Source organism: Paecilomyces variotii (genome assembly GCF_004022145.1).
Source record: "Paecilomyces variotii strain CBS 101075 chromosome Unknown C8Q69scaffold_1, whole genome shotgun sequence".
Classification (NCBI taxonomy): domain Eukaryota; kingdom Fungi; phylum Ascomycota; class Eurotiomycetes; order Eurotiales; family Thermoascaceae; genus Paecilomyces; species Paecilomyces variotii.
Window position 1 is genome coordinate 1,554,925 of NW_021167140.1, and position 14,919 is coordinate 1,569,843.

General features: G+C 48.7%; 4 protein-coding genes across 4 annotated transcripts; all 4 read left to right on the forward strand.

Moving 5' to 3' along the window:
• Positions 1-2,782: 2,782 nt before the first annotated feature.
• Positions 2,783-4,024, forward strand: C8Q69DRAFT_22110 (putative pathogenesis associated protein Cap20). The gene is made up of 2 exons (XM_028626291.1): positions 2,783-3,053; positions 3,132-4,024. The coding sequence occupies exons 1-2, from the start codon at positions 2,976-2,978 to the stop codon at positions 3,621-3,623; spliced, it is 570 nt and encodes a 189-aa protein (XP_028488993.1). The 5' UTR covers positions 2,783-2,975; the 3' UTR covers positions 3,624-4,024.
• A 770-nt stretch (positions 4,025-4,794) lies between these two features.
• On the forward strand, positions 4,795-6,869 carry C8Q69DRAFT_22259 (S-adenosyl-L-methionine-dependent methyltransferase). Its single transcript, XM_028626308.1, has 4 exons — positions 4,795-5,030; positions 5,098-6,224; positions 6,290-6,398; positions 6,469-6,869. The coding sequence occupies exons 1-4, from the start codon at positions 4,911-4,913 to the stop codon at positions 6,652-6,654; spliced, it is 1,542 nt and encodes a 513-aa protein (XP_028488994.1). The 5' UTR covers positions 4,795-4,910; the 3' UTR covers positions 6,655-6,869.
• Positions 6,870-7,567: 698 nt separating this feature from the next.
• Positions 7,568-10,384, forward strand: C8Q69DRAFT_22261 (beta-glucosidase M). Its single transcript, XM_028626309.1, has 2 exons — positions 7,568-7,956; positions 8,029-10,384. The coding sequence occupies exons 1-2, from the start codon at positions 7,821-7,823 to the stop codon at positions 10,311-10,313; spliced, it is 2,421 nt and encodes an 806-aa protein (XP_028488995.1). The 5' UTR covers positions 7,568-7,820; the 3' UTR covers positions 10,314-10,384.
• A 1,266-nt stretch (positions 10,385-11,650) lies between these two features.
• On the forward strand, positions 11,651-13,766 carry C8Q69DRAFT_450777 (putative FAD dependent oxidoreductase). Its single transcript, XM_028629459.1, has 7 exons — positions 11,651-12,293; positions 12,349-12,462; positions 12,523-12,605; positions 12,652-12,906; positions 12,977-13,005; positions 13,061-13,256; positions 13,390-13,766. The coding sequence occupies exons 1-7, from the start codon at positions 11,801-11,803 to the stop codon at positions 13,705-13,707; spliced, it is 1,488 nt and encodes a 495-aa protein (XP_028488996.1). The 5' UTR covers positions 11,651-11,800; the 3' UTR covers positions 13,708-13,766.
• The last annotated feature ends 1,153 nt before the right edge of the window (positions 13,767-14,919 follow it).

Genomic DNA, 14,919 nt, shown 5'->3' on the forward strand with positions numbered 1-14,919 from the left:
TTGTTGTTTTTTCTCCGAACGGAAGGCTTTTTTTATCAAACGTCGTGTATGTGTATAGATAGAGATAGTTGCTTCCAATAAGGTCTAGTATTGATTATTCTCTTGACTATTGATTGTACTTTCTTTTCCCATGTCTTTTTCTGCATTGGATGGCCTTTCTTTTTGCGGCGCAGCATACTAAGAAACATATAGATCGGAAGGCATCAAGGTCCGGTTGCCTGGCCAGGTTTGGTAGAGTCGTAAATCATTCGACTACTATCGTTCGATTCTCGCCTAGGGGGCGATCCTTTCTGAGAGAAGCCCCGTGCGCGGTTCTGGAGTGAAATGTTGGGGGCAGAATCCAGACAACTATCTGCGTCCTTCGTGATGCGATGCATTGCATGCATCGGCTGTCGATATTGGAAATCGGTCTTTCAGTAACCCCGTATCTGGGCCAATGATACCGTGTGATGCATGTTAAATGTCCTACTCGAACCTGCGGTTGAAGTCATAGCGCGGGGTTAGACGGGTCTGGGGAGGAGGGGAAATATACACTGGGGGTTTCCCCTGGGCCCTGGCAAAGATAAATCTAACGTTACCAGGATTGCTTCACCGGGGTGCGGTAGGTCTAGATCCGAACTCCCCGCAGACAATAGAGCATCTGGAGCGATGGGAATCTTTCCCGCTTGCATTATCTGTTGAATTGAGTTTTGGGGGCTTGAGTGTCAATAGTTCGTGGCAGGCTGCAAGAGGGTATCATGGACTCCGTTGAGGACGCGGCGACCGACTATCTTAGGCGGACGTGGCGAAAGAATGCTGCGACGTCAGCTTCTTTTTAATCCTGGACATATGTACTTGGGGAGTGCATATGTATCGTTCTTTGACGGCGTTGTAATCCCGGGGCATCCGTCTTTCGCCATCTGATGCGCGCGCGGTGTTGAAGCTCATTCTTTCTACTACTCCATGGATCATTGAAGCGCATGCATCGAGCGGGGAAACGCAGAAGTCTTTGCTCCTTTGCGGCTGAGATTCACATGGGAATCTACTCCGTACAACAGCCGATGAGGTTGGTCTGTGGGTGATCGACTAGCGGACTATGTATCGAATATATCATGCCACTGGCCCCGACACCTTAATTGGTCTCCATAGTACGGAGTCCGGGTTAGATGAATAGGGCTATCCATTATTGGACAGAATGTATTGTTTTGTTTCTTGCAGCCTGGCAGTTGATAATCACGACCGCAACGGCCGTGCCAGTGCCATGGCGCTTGGTTCGTGATAGCGACACTCGTCGGGACCAACAAGGTCAGACTGATGAGCTGTTCCCATCCGCGACAGACTCGTATTGGTAGCACAGTGCACCAGTTCCGCTAATAACGCGGCTTCGCGGGTGTTGATAACTGGTGACCGTGCAATGGCGTTTTGTCGCCCAGCAGGATATTATTATTCTCCTCAACCTCTAGCCCAACCAAGAAACGTGATCCAACTTACTGGGGGAGTGAACTAGCAGGGATGCATGTCACCTTTTTTTCAACAAACAGTGCGGCCAGAGCCTCGAGCGACCCTGCTGTGCAGACAGTTGAATATCTAAGCGCGACGGGCGGATCAGCTATTGCATCGTATACTTTCGGATCAGAATTGCTAGGTTTTGCCCGTGACGCAAACACGGGTGATCATGACGAGACTACTCGAGAGGGTTGAACTTGAACCTGATCGATTTGAACGCTGCATCGAGGGTGTTACCATGTTTGGGAATAGAGTCTGAATGTACGAAGGAAGCATTGTCCAGGCCGGCCGGGAGAAAGAAAAGAAAGAATCAAACCAGAAGCTTTTGCCATCGATGATCGGGGCTGGGATATAATAATTAGACGGAATGGTTGACAGGAAGCATCCCGAAAGGGGGTGGCCGAAAACGCTTGGCTTGGCCCGCAATCACATGTGAATGACACACCACCTTCTTCTTTTTTCTATCAAAGCTTTCGATAACAGATCAGATTCCACGGTTTGCCACTGCAACAACACCATCAGTTTTATTCGACTGAAGCAGAAGGCGAATATGTTGGCAGAGGTGATATAATAACTAATACCTGGGTGAGATATTAGCTTGCTGGAGGACGAGTTGACGGCCCTTTGAAGCCGTTGAACAAGATTCTGCATGTGCGGGCCAGCTTCAGCATTGGCCTCTGGCAAATGCAATCCAAGATTGCGCCCGGGAGACGAACAGTGCAGACTAAGTCGAGTAACTACCTTGAATTAAACTAGTTGGAGTCGGTTAGTAGTAGTTAGTTATGGTACTACTATAAGTAACAAGTTACAAGTTACCAGTTAGTTACTACAGTAGAGTAACTGACTAAGTTATCAGTCTACCATATTATTATTATCAGCTCCACCACTGCCCACAATCACATGTCAGCCTGGCACTTCCCGGACGCAGCACACCATCGCTGATTGGCCCGCAGGAAGCTGTCGCGACAGCTGCGACTTATCTCGAATGCTTGCGGTTTCCCTTCCCGGTCTGACGCCTCGTTATTAACCGCCTTCGTGTCCCCCGTTGCTGCTGGTCGAGATTGAAAAGAAAAAAGAAAAAAAGAAGAGAAAAAAAAAGCCATAATTCAGTCATACGTTGTCGTGCTCCCATCATCCCTGTCAGACATCAAGAGAGTACAACGAGTATCTTCCTCTACCTACTACTTACTACCACTACTACTACTACCACTACTACCACCGCCATCTTATCTAGGCACACACAAGCAAGTAAGTACGTCAGACCGGGAAGTGGACATGCTGCACCCGCTTACCAACTTCCCTACTTACCTTAACTACCTACTACTTAGTTACCCCCCTCGTCCTCCTCCCTCCTCCTGGCCCGCATTGCTCTTATCACTTCCATCCCTCCAGATCCGCTGTCTGCTCATCCGACCGCTCAGCGTAGATACTGAGATCTCAAGGCTGACAACTCCCAGTCGTCCAGTTTCAAAGCTCTCACGTCCATCTTCATGCCCCACGCAGTGAACAACGGCACCATGGGCGAACCCGCAGTCAACGGCGAGAAGATCCATTCTCAATTCCTTAACGTGAGTACCTTCTTCTCCCAATTGTATCACGGGTTACTGTTCTTGGTTCGGTCCTGCTGACATATTTCTCGCTCACAGCACCTGACATCCTACCCGGTCGTTTCAGATTCCATCGCAACCCTTAAGAGCAACAAGTACGCCGCCAAGTCATTGGACTTCGCCGACCAGGGTTACAACCGCTTCGCAAAGCCCGTCCTTCCCTATTTCTCCAAGCCCTATGAATATGTCGCTCCCTACATCAACAAGGCCGATGCTTTTGGAGACCAGGGCCTGAACAAGGTCGATCAGAGGTTCCCTATCATCAAGGAGGATACGGAGAAGATCAGGGACACCATTGTCGACAGTGCCTTCTTCCCCCTCAAGCTCGTGGGCGACATCAAGCAGCACGTCTTCGAACTGTACGGCTCAGAATACAAGAAATGCGGCGGAGATGGCCTCGTGGCCAGCGGCAAGGCCGCCATCACCACCAGCCTCCTCCTCTCCCAGGAGTCGCTGGGCCTGTTGAGCGCCTACTTGGGTGCGAAGAAGGAACAGGCCAAAGATGCGACTGCCGAGAAGCTCAACAACTAGATCGGTCATGAGGCCCACGGGGGAAACTTTCGTGGAAGCGTCCCTGGTCCGTGTTCGTCCCACTTGCCACGACCTCATAAGATAAGACTTGCTTCCCTCCGTTCTGTGTGCGGCTAGCTGGAGTGGGTTGCGACGGTTGGGTGAACTTGTTCTTTTCTCTTAGCGGGAGTTCTAATCTGTGATACTGAACATTGCATTCCTCGTTTCCTCGTCCTGGTCCAGTACTGGCTTCCTCTCCGTCCTTCGTCCCTTTCGACCTCGCTCGAATCGCTTCTGTTTGTGTGTTTGGATATATATAGCCTGGCTTCCTATTTTTCTTTGTTATCGGTCATACTGTGCTCTGCTCCATTCCTGGGTTTTCTTTTCCTCGTCTTTGGCACTTGTATTTTCGACTCGACAATAAAATACCCTTCATCCGACGAACCAGAGTCCCTCTACGCGGTTTCTCAGGTTGACTCGACCGTTCAGAACCGATGAAGTCTTCACCCCAACGGCATCCGAGAAACCGGCAGGAAGTAACTACTATACTACTCTTATCTACTATTCCGTGCTATTCTTGGATCGACCAGTCGAATCAGCTAGACACTGACAGCCCTGCCTAAAATGGTATAGTGTGTCGCTCTGATTCTTGATTCAGAAACGAAGCTCTCGCCCTATCAAGCGACAGAAAAGATCTCCAAAATAGTATAACCACATTCCTTTCCAACGCTGTTTATAACAATAAGGACCAGAAATCTCCTTTTTCCTTGCTAGCAGTTCAAGGGGAAGCCAATACCTACTGCAAAGGGGTGACAATCATAAGCTACCTAGTTAACCAAATACAAAACCTGCGTAGATTAATTACATGATAATAAGATCCATCCCATCCTACTACTCCGTACCTTGTTGTTTGTGTTCCTACCCAATCTGGTAATGATCGGGTGAATCGACTGACGATCTGAAACCCTTCTTTTCTCGGGGACGGCAGAGGCTGGGCAGTGGGGCGGTCCAGTAATAATAATACCTTCGACTCTAGTATTATTATTCTTTCGTTGAAAACTATGTACAAAAAACATTGGATACCCACTTTAATATTGTGTCTGCCTAATTGCCGGGCAAGCAATATTAACCATTGTACTGCTCAATTCAATCCCGTTCGAGTCAATTGATGTTGACTGGCTTCCCTGGTGGAAATCTCGCAGTCAATCAAGGATCTTCGAAAGGGGGTTTCTACCTTTGGAAAAGGCGAAGTCATTGTCCTTAAAGCCAGATAAGCTTCAATTCGTGGTCAACGGTTCTTCTTAGAGGATGTCGTCCAAACCGCTAAATGGCAAGCATCTTGCTGCCGATATCGAATTCATACCGACTCCCCCCCCTGCGCCAGACACGTTTGCTACGAGCGAAGATGTTGGAGTGAAGATCACCAAGGTAAGTGCCTCTGAACCACCTATTGTTCTATTTGACCAAGCTGATGGGCAGTGGTAATTTCAAAAAGTCACCGGCGATTCACAATGCTCCCTTACCTGCGGACGGTCCCGGATATGAAAACTGGTCCAACATCAAGTTGGCTGTGGCTCTCGTGGGTGTGCCGACAGTCCTGGCACGCCTGGTTGGCGGTGGATTCAAGACGACCATCGCCGTCGGTCTGGTTACCACTGTGCCCGTCCTCATGGCATTCTGGACCGTGATGTCGACCAAGAGCCGCCCACTCAACAACAAGGTCAAGCTGCCGGGCCGTCCCGTGGAGTATTACTTGACGTTCAAGAAGGAGTCGGACCGGAAAAAGTGGCATGGACAGAACAAAATCCCATTGCAGACCTTTTACGAACTATACTTCAACGGGGATGTTGACTTTAACGGAGACACTCTCAATGCTATGGAATACCGACATGATTGGGCCACATTTGGCTTCACGCTTGACCTCTTTCGCTACATCCTGTTTACGTTTGCGCTCGACGTTCTGTTCCACACTCAGTCGCAGGACGAAGAACAAGTCCGTCCCAACTACGATAGCGGTAATGATCACTATGCCTACTTTCTCGGCCCTCGGATGATCTACACGAGCGGCATCATCGGTGACACCACGAGGGAGGAGACGCTCGAAGAATTGCAAGACAACAAGATGGCGATAGTCTGTGAGAAGATCGGGCTTAAGGAAGGGGAAACCCTCTTAGATATCGGCTGCGGTTGGGGAACATTGGCCAGGTTCGCGAGTCTTAATTACGGTGCAAAGGTTACTGGTGTCACACTCGCCCGTAACCAGACAGAATGGGGTAACGATGGCCTGAAGAACGCTGGAATTCCTGAAGAACAAAGCAAAATACTGTGCATGGACTACCGTGAGATTCCCCGAACCACCAAGTTCAACAAAATCACGCAGCTGGAGATGGCGGAGCACGTTGGCGTTCGCAGACTTACAACCTTCTTCCGTCAATGCTATGACATGCTTGAAGATGACGGTGTCATGTACGTGCAACTCTCTGGACTGAGAAAGGCCTGGCAGTACGAAGACTTCATCTGGGGACTGTTCTTGAACAAACACATCTTCCGTGGTGCGGATGCTTCGACGCCTCTTGCATACTACGTCAGCTGCCTCGAGGCTGCTGGATTTGAGATTAAGGGGTAAGCACTGATCAACAGTTGGATTTCATAGGGTACACGGATGCTGACTTCGACATTGAAAATAGTGTTGACACTGTCGGTGTTCATTATTCGGCTACTCTCTGGAGATGGTACAGAAACTGGCTCGGAAATGCCGAAAAAGTCAAAGCTACTTATGGTCAGAGATGGTTTAGGGTAAGTAAACATTGCGATTGTCTTGTGATTTTGCTACTGGGACAGAAGCTGATATTGGCTTTTAATTCAGATTTGGGAGCTTTTCTTGGCCTACTCCACCATTGCTTCGCGCCAGGGTTCTGCTACCTGTTTCCAGATCGTTGTCGTGAAGAATCTCAACACTACTCAACGTATTGACGGAGTCGACACGCAAGCTGGCCTCCATGGCCATCTGGCAGCAAGCAAGGCAGCTGGCAAGGCGAGACTTGCAGAGTAAACGGACAGCGTAGCAACGCCGGGCCCTGCAATGCTGTGCATTGGCAGTAGAGCGCAAGGACAGTGAAAATGAGTATAGTCGCCCCGACCCTTCAACCGACTCGACCACCAGCGACTGTTCTCGTCGCTGCATTAGCACGTCCTGTACCAACAACGCGAAAGGAAGCGAATTATTTTTTTGAACGCAATTGTTTCATTTAACGATAGTTAGCTACCAGTGTTCACGGCCCGCATCTGCGGCAATGGAGCTTGGTCGCACAAGCCGAAGCCAAGAAGACGGACATCATTTCACGAATTCTGCCTGTATTCTGCATGCATCTTGTTCATCTCATGACTGTCAACGGCAAAAGTTATCATTGTTAGAAATATTATTACTATTAGCAACAGCGGCACTTGCGACTTTTCCATCGACTGACTACCCACAAAAGGCATGTTCATACGACAACCCCGACTTCGCAGGCCCGAGATAGGATCAAGACCATTTTATGAGGCATCATTTAGACCTATCACAGCTATGGAAGAGATTAACGAAGCAATCATGTGGCCGCAAATAAAAAGGATAAATGTACCAGAGTCACCTGAGGCCTTTCTTCGCTATACTTTGCCGAACCTCACCACGACGACGAATCAGAACACAGGGGGAAATACGATCCTGCGTTGACTAGTTACGACTAGATCCCGATCCTATACTAGCACGATGAAATCGAACTGCAGGCGGGGATCCCAGTTATCCGTTAGGATTTCCTCGAAGTTTACCCGTACCCCATATTATCCAAGAAATTGTCCAGGACAGTTGACTTTGCGGGGAGCCATGTGCGGACAATGTTCTCCATTTGGAGCCTAAGCCGATCCGAAAAGGTCCACGGGACGGCATAACCTAACTATGTAGTATTATGCTACTAGTATACTTGGGGTTTTAGAGGAATTGTCAACAGTGATTTTCAGCCTCGGACAATTCCATTTTTGCCTAGACGGAGAAACTGCAAGAAGATGGATGGTTCCAAGATAAGCTATTGTGGCCCCGATTTCGGTGCTGGGTTGCGCAGGGCTGCATTGTGCTTGCTTCTTGTGTATTTCTTGGGCGCCTTTTCTTCGATTATCCAGGGTCTAAGAGAAAGAGGGAGAAAAGCAGGCACAGTCAGCTATCTAGCTGCTCTATAGTTGACCATGAATGCGTTGATTCTTTCGCTGGCTGCCTCCGCGCATATCTTGGGCGCTGTGTCCGCTCGAAATGTTAGCGCTGAGGCAGCTAATCTGGAACGTTTCTGGTCCTATGGTCGATCTGAACCAGTATACCCGACTCGTAAGTTTCATCCTTACCGAAGACTATCCTCGCTGATAATGAAATACTGACTGCATTGTGTTGCACAATTAGCTGAAGGAAATGGCACCGCCGATTGGGCAGAAGCATATTCCCGCGCCAGAGCTCTCGTCTCGCAGATGACCGACGACGAGAAGAACAATATCACGTACGGATATACGTCGGCGACTAATGGCTGTTCTGGAAACTCAGGCGCAGTGCCTCGTCTGGGGTTCCCGGGCCTCTGTTTACAAGACTCTGGAAATGGCGTCCGGGCAACAGATATGGTGAACGGCTATCCACCAGGTCTCCATGTAGGTGCTACATGGAACCGTGACCTAGCTTACGAAAGAGGGCACTACATGGGCGCCGAGTTCAAACGCAAAGGAGCAAATGTTGTCCTAGGCCCCGTCGTTGGTCCATTGGGTAGAATCGCCAAAGGAGGACGCAACTGGGAGGGTTTCAGCAACGATCCCTACCTCAGTGGCTCGCTGGTTCGTCCGACCATCAGGGGACTGCAAGAGTCGGTAATAGCTTGTGTGAAGCACTTCATCGGAAACGAACAGGAGACATATCGGAACCCGCCGACACTGCTCTCCGATTCATATAACCAGTCTGTATCGACCAACGTCGACGACAAGACCATACATGAACTCTACTTGTGGCCCTTCCAGGATGCAATCAAAGCCGGAGCAGGATCAGTCATGTGCAGTTACAACCGCATCAATAATAGCTATGGTTGCCAGAACAGCAAGACGTTGAACGGGTTGCTGAAAGGTGAATTGGGATTCCAGGGCTTTGTCGTCAGTGACTGGTCCGCTCAGCATTCGGGCGTGGCTAGCGCTGATGCTGGTCTTGATATGGCCATGCCGTCTTCTACGTACTGGGAAAACGGTAATCTTTCCTTAGCCGTGCAGAACGGATCTCTTGCGCAATCTCGACTTGACGATATGGCTACCCGAATCGTGGCGACTTGGTATAAGTATGCCGAGTTCGAGGAACCTGGTCATGGAATTCCAGTTGATCTTCTTGCCCCTCATGCAATCACAGATGCCCGTGATCCGGCATCCAAAGCTACTATATTCCAGGGTGCTGTCGAGGGGCACGTCCTGGTTAAGAATGTGAATGGAGCTCTCCCTATTCGGAAGCCGAAGCTCTTGTCATTATTCGGCTACGACGCTGTAGCCGCATCACGAAATACAATGGATAACGTAACCTTTAGCTTGTGGCAAATGGGACTAGACAATTCGTTGGTCTATCCTAATGGCTCTGCAGTTGATGATGTTACCTTGGAATACATATTCCTGTCGAGCGCCGCCGCAGGTGAATCTGGTCCTGCCGTGGCCCTGAACGGGACTATTTTCACAGGCGCGGGTTCGGGGTCTATTACCCCATCGTATATCGATGCTCCATTCGATGCATTTCAGCGACAAGCCTACGAGGACGGCACATACCTTGCATGGGACTTTAGCTCGCAAAACCCCTCAGTCAACCAGGGAAGCGAGGCCTGTCTGGTGTTCATCAACGCACAGTCCTCAGAAGGTTGGGATCGTCCTGATCTCAGGGATTCGTACTCAGATAGACTCGTCGAGAACGTTGCTGCACGATGCAACAATACAATAGTCGTCATCCACAATGCGGGAGTTCGACTTGTTGACCGCTGGATTGACCACCCCAACGTGACAGCCGTTATATTCGGGCACCTTCCTGGACAAGACAGCGGTCGTGCCCTGGTTGAAATTGTTTACGGCAAACAATCACCATCCGGCCGTCTGCCCTACACCGTTGCTAGGAACGAGTCAGATTATGGCAACCTGCTCAACCCGACCGTTCCTCCTGGAGACGTTGACCTTTTCTACCCTCAGGATAACTTCACGGAAGGTGTCTATATCGACTACAAAGCCTTCATAGCAGCCAACATTACCCCTCGATTCGAGTTCGGATACGGCCTCACCTACACGACGTTCAACTACTCGAATCTCCAGATAGCAATTGATCCCAGCGCGCAGACTAGCGCCTTCCCTCCGACTTCCGGAGTTCTAGAGGGCGGTTTATCATCTCTCTGGGACGTCCTCACCACCGTCAAATGCACCGTCACGAATACCGGCTCTGTCGCTGCAGCAGAAGTGGCTCAGTTATATATCGGCATCCCCGGTGGTCCCGCACGAGTCCTGCGTGGATTTAACAAGCAGACCGTCACGCCCGGCTGTAGCGCAGAATTCTCATTCGATCTCATGAGAAGGGATCTCAGCAACTGGGATGTGAACAGTCAGAGTTGGATCCTGCAGCAAGGAAATTATACAATTTATGTAGGTAAGAGTGTGTTGGATGTGCAGTTGGTAGGCCAGTTGGTTATCTAGTAAGAGAAGAGAAGAAGGAGAAAAGAGGCATTATTATATTCACCGAGGGGCATGGTGTGCATTATATCATATTATACTGTACATACATACATACATACATTAGCAGGCATTCCACTAATCTAATGTCAGATCAGCTACATTTCATTCTTCCTTTTTCTGTGCCACCACGACATATATCCAATGTCCATATGCAAATAATCCCCCGTTCCTTCGTGCTTCTCGCTCGAATTTTCTCTTGAAAGTCTTCTGTGCTTGCTCCCTCACGCCTGGGCTCGCTAATTGACTAGTCTTTTGGGATGTCTTCATACCCTCGTTAAATACATGGTCTGATCGCTCTGGTTTAAGTTGACTTTCTGGAATATGACTTTTAGTTTTCATGACGGTGATGAATTCCAATCCAGTATGTGCATTAGCATCCGTAAGACTCTTCTGACCCTTCATCCAGTCACGCCAAGAAAACAGGACATGAATTCCCAGAGCGCGGGGAACATAATCTACAAGTAGGCCCAGGATTGTCGTGTGTCCTGTGGGATAATCAAAGATCATCGTCGATATTCTACCACCCGGGCGTAGGAGACGTGACAGAAGAGCCAACGTTCGCTGGTAAGTAGTTATCTGCCATCTCTCAAAGTGGCTGACGGAGACTGTGATGCCTTGCAGAAACGAGTGTAAACAAGCAATATTTAGCGCGGTGTCTATTTCTCTTGTTTCTTCGGTCCGACATAAACAGAATGCTTAATACCCCGCAACTCACTTCTGCAGCTATCCCAAACGGTAACTCGTAGTTCAAAATATCCGTCGGGATCTTCACTCTAAACATATGAAAACACAGGTTCCACTTGATGTTCGGAACCAGACTTATTCGAGACCTTGCTACCGCGACAAATGCGGTAGAGCATGCCTCGAAAGGTCCAGTTGATGAGAAATGCGCGGCCGTGATTGCTCCTGCTAGCCGTGATCTACCCCTGGCATATCGGCGATCTTCTCCGCATACATTCAAACGGGCTTCTTGGTCTCCTTTCTTTTCTGGGGTTATTCTAATTTCTTACGGCCGGATCGGCTCCAGAGGGTCTCAATAATCAGTAGCTTGTGATTATACCGAGGAGACGCAAAAAGGCATTGCTTGCGGGATATACAATCCATGGAGCCATAGCTCTAATACTCGAACATAACTTGTCCGATGTCAATTAGTACCGGGGATTGAAGCTTTTAAGGTTAGCTCAGTATATCAGGGGATATTGGGCAAGATGAAGCCAATGCCTAATGTTATATACCCCCGGGGACATCATGTCTAGCTACAAGGGAGGTTCATTTTCCCTCCTCGTGCTATTCCTCAGAATCGTTCCTCGTGGGATGTGCTGGCCGTTTCTGTGTGATATCTCAGTACATTCTTGCTAGTACAGTGATCCATCCATTCTCTTCTTTTATAAAGGACTTCACTTCGATCAACATCCTTAAGTACTCGGAGCTCGAATCGCCGGATCACCATGGGCGTCCCGACATTGTTCAAGTACATGCTTGCAGCATCTGCAGCCTTATACAGTGTCACAGCGGCAGATTTCTGCGACACCATCAAAGCCGAGAACGTCGAAGTGGATGGTCCGCTCTCTGTCCAATATGAAGAGACATTGACCAAATATTGGTCTGCGGCCTGTTCGGCCCTGCGTCCCTCTTGCATATTGGCTCCGTCTAGCGCCGCCGAGGTCGCGGATATCATCAGCGCGCTGCATAGCACGGATGACTTGTTTGCTGTCAAATCGGGTGGTCATATGCCCAATAATGGTTTCGCCAGTATTCAGAACGGCATCCTTATCTCAATGCAGAATTTGGACCAGGTGGTATATGATGCGGAAACAGAGACTGCCGTCGTCGGACCAGGCCTGTCGTGGGAAGATGCCCAGAAGGGTTTGGATGGGACTGGTCGCACACTTGTTGGTGGTCGTTTGGGAGGTGTCGGCGTTGGTGGTTACATGCTTGGAGGTGAACCTGGTTGCAGATTCTCTTTTTTTGAATTAAACATTGATATTTGTGAAAGGTGGTTTGAGCTTCTTGAGCTCTCAATATGGCTGGGCAGCGAACAACGTTGTCAATTACGAGGTTGTTCTTGCGAATGCTACGATCGTCAATGCTAATAAGGATGAGAATCAAGGTAAGGGAACGAGAGGAATGAAGATAGAGATATAGAATGTCAGTAGCTGACAAACGACAGACTTGTTCTATGCCCTGAAAGGAGGCGGCAATAACTTCGGTATTGTAACGGCATACACATTGCAGACTCACCCAATTGGCCAGGTAGATGTCCAGAATATATGTCACTAGCCCTCTCTAACGTTGTCAGGTCTGGGGAGGCAACTACATCTTCCCTGGTTCCAAGTCCCCCGAGGTGCTTGAAGCGACACGCACCTTCACCGAGCACTATCCAGATGAAAAGGCTGCTGTCATTGTGACCCATGAACGTGCTCTTGCTATCGACAGTTGGATTGTATTTTTGTTCTATGACGGTCCTACTCCACCGCAGGGTGTTTTCGACGGTCTCAAGGCTGTCGGGCCAGAGGTTGATACTACTAAGACATGGGATACTTACTATGACTTGGTATGTCGATGTGGCCGTCCTACTCATCATGGACCAAGTTTACCAGCCGTACTGACATCGAGCTAACTAGCTCAAATTCAACGACTTTGCGATTCTTCAGTAAGTTGGACCTACTCTTAGTCTTATATCATTCAACGAACTCACACATTCTCAGCGGACAACGATATCTCATTGGAACAGAGACGACTCCTCTGCCCAACAAGACTGTCGGCGCCGAGGTCATGCAGTCATACCATGATCACTTCGTGGATGTGGGCAACGGTATTCTCGATGTGCCTGGATTGATCTCGACGATGGCTTTGCAGCCAATGCCCCGTAACATTACCAGCAAGGCTAAGGCTCTTGGAGGAGTAAGTCTCATATTCCATTCTGATTCGATTTCATGTTTCAGGAAGATATCACATCAAAAATAGCTACATCACGAACGGCCACTTTTGTCACCGTTCGCAAGTCTCTCAATACTAATAGATGATTTCCTCACAGGACCTCATCGATTTACCCGATGACCAAGACTACATTATTTTTGAGCTGGACTACTCATACAGTCTTCCCAGTAGCGACGACAAGGTTTCTGCTGCTCTGCAGGATTTATACAGCGGTCTCCACGACTTGGTCGATCAGCATATCGAGAACAGCCTCCTCCCTGATGTCTATCGTCCATTGTTCATGAACGATGCGTATTCCCAACAGGACTACTGGGGTCGCATTCGGACGAAGGACATCGCTCTTCAGACCCGTCTCAAGTACGACCCGGATGGTTTCTTCCAGAACCGCACGAGTGGTGGTTTCAGGTTGAACTAGATTCTATCTGCTTGGTTGGAGAGATCTATATGCATCCTGTTGATATTTGAGGATATACGTAAATAATATATGATATGAATGTTGTATATACGGTGAATATGTTACGGTTCTTAATCGATCGATCTCATGCATAACGTGATACGGGACATGTTCCACGACCAGAATTAGCATAATTCTAGTGGTTAAGTGGTTAATGTCTGGTTAAGGAGGGCTGAATATTTGGGTGCAAAAGAAATGGCGACGTGGATATGAGGAGTCGACCTGTGTCCTTCAATTGGCGCATTGCTATTCTAGTACCAAATATTATAGGAAAATTTCTAAGAAGATGCATACACGGATTACAAACGTTTCTCGGAACGAATCACTAATACAGTATGTAACGATAATACTTACTTCATAGCTGTAGCCTTGTCGGTTCTAGTAACTATATTGTGCTCCGACCAAGAAAGACAACAAAAGAAAGCTAAACACAACAGCCCCGTGAATAGAAAAAAAAAGAAAGTTCATGGCGGCTGTGCTGTAGATGCTCAATTCACTTTTGGCTGTTGGATATATCGAGATGACTCTATTAACATTAACTGTCTCACGAGATTCTAATTTGAGCAACGGCCCCAGATCATGAATCTGCAAAAAGCCGTAACCGGTCCAACGAGGAGAAAGATTCAGGAAATTTAATTTTCGTTTATCTAAGAAGTTAGTGATAGGTTAGTGATAGGTTACCTAGTTAATTAACTCATTGCTCGATGACCACGTGAGGCATAAACGATGCAGTGCCGATTTTCCGTTATTCTTCGAGAAAACATCCCCCTGCTGCGCCTCTCCACATTTTCTGGCTGTCAGGTTAGGGAGGAGTCGACAAGAGCCGCCGCAGTATCGGAGGCAGTGAACTCGTATTCGTCGATCAGGCGGGAAAGTTGGCGGCGTTTAACTGTTGCAACTCGAAGTACGGAGTAGAATTGGCCTCATCACCGAATAACAGCGCTGGGAGATCCGACTTTACCGTCTTGGAATCGACCCCCAATAACCAGCAACATCAGTTTCTGGAGTCGCCGAAGAATGCCAACCAGAGTATGATCGCGTGGTACTAGGCCGATCCGAACAATGCGCCCGACGAACATTTCATCATAGATTGGGGGCCAAAGGTAAAGTGGAAAGGTTCGATGTTTGGTTTCTTCCAGAAGCCGTCCAGCCGTTGTCCAAGACGGGATGCCG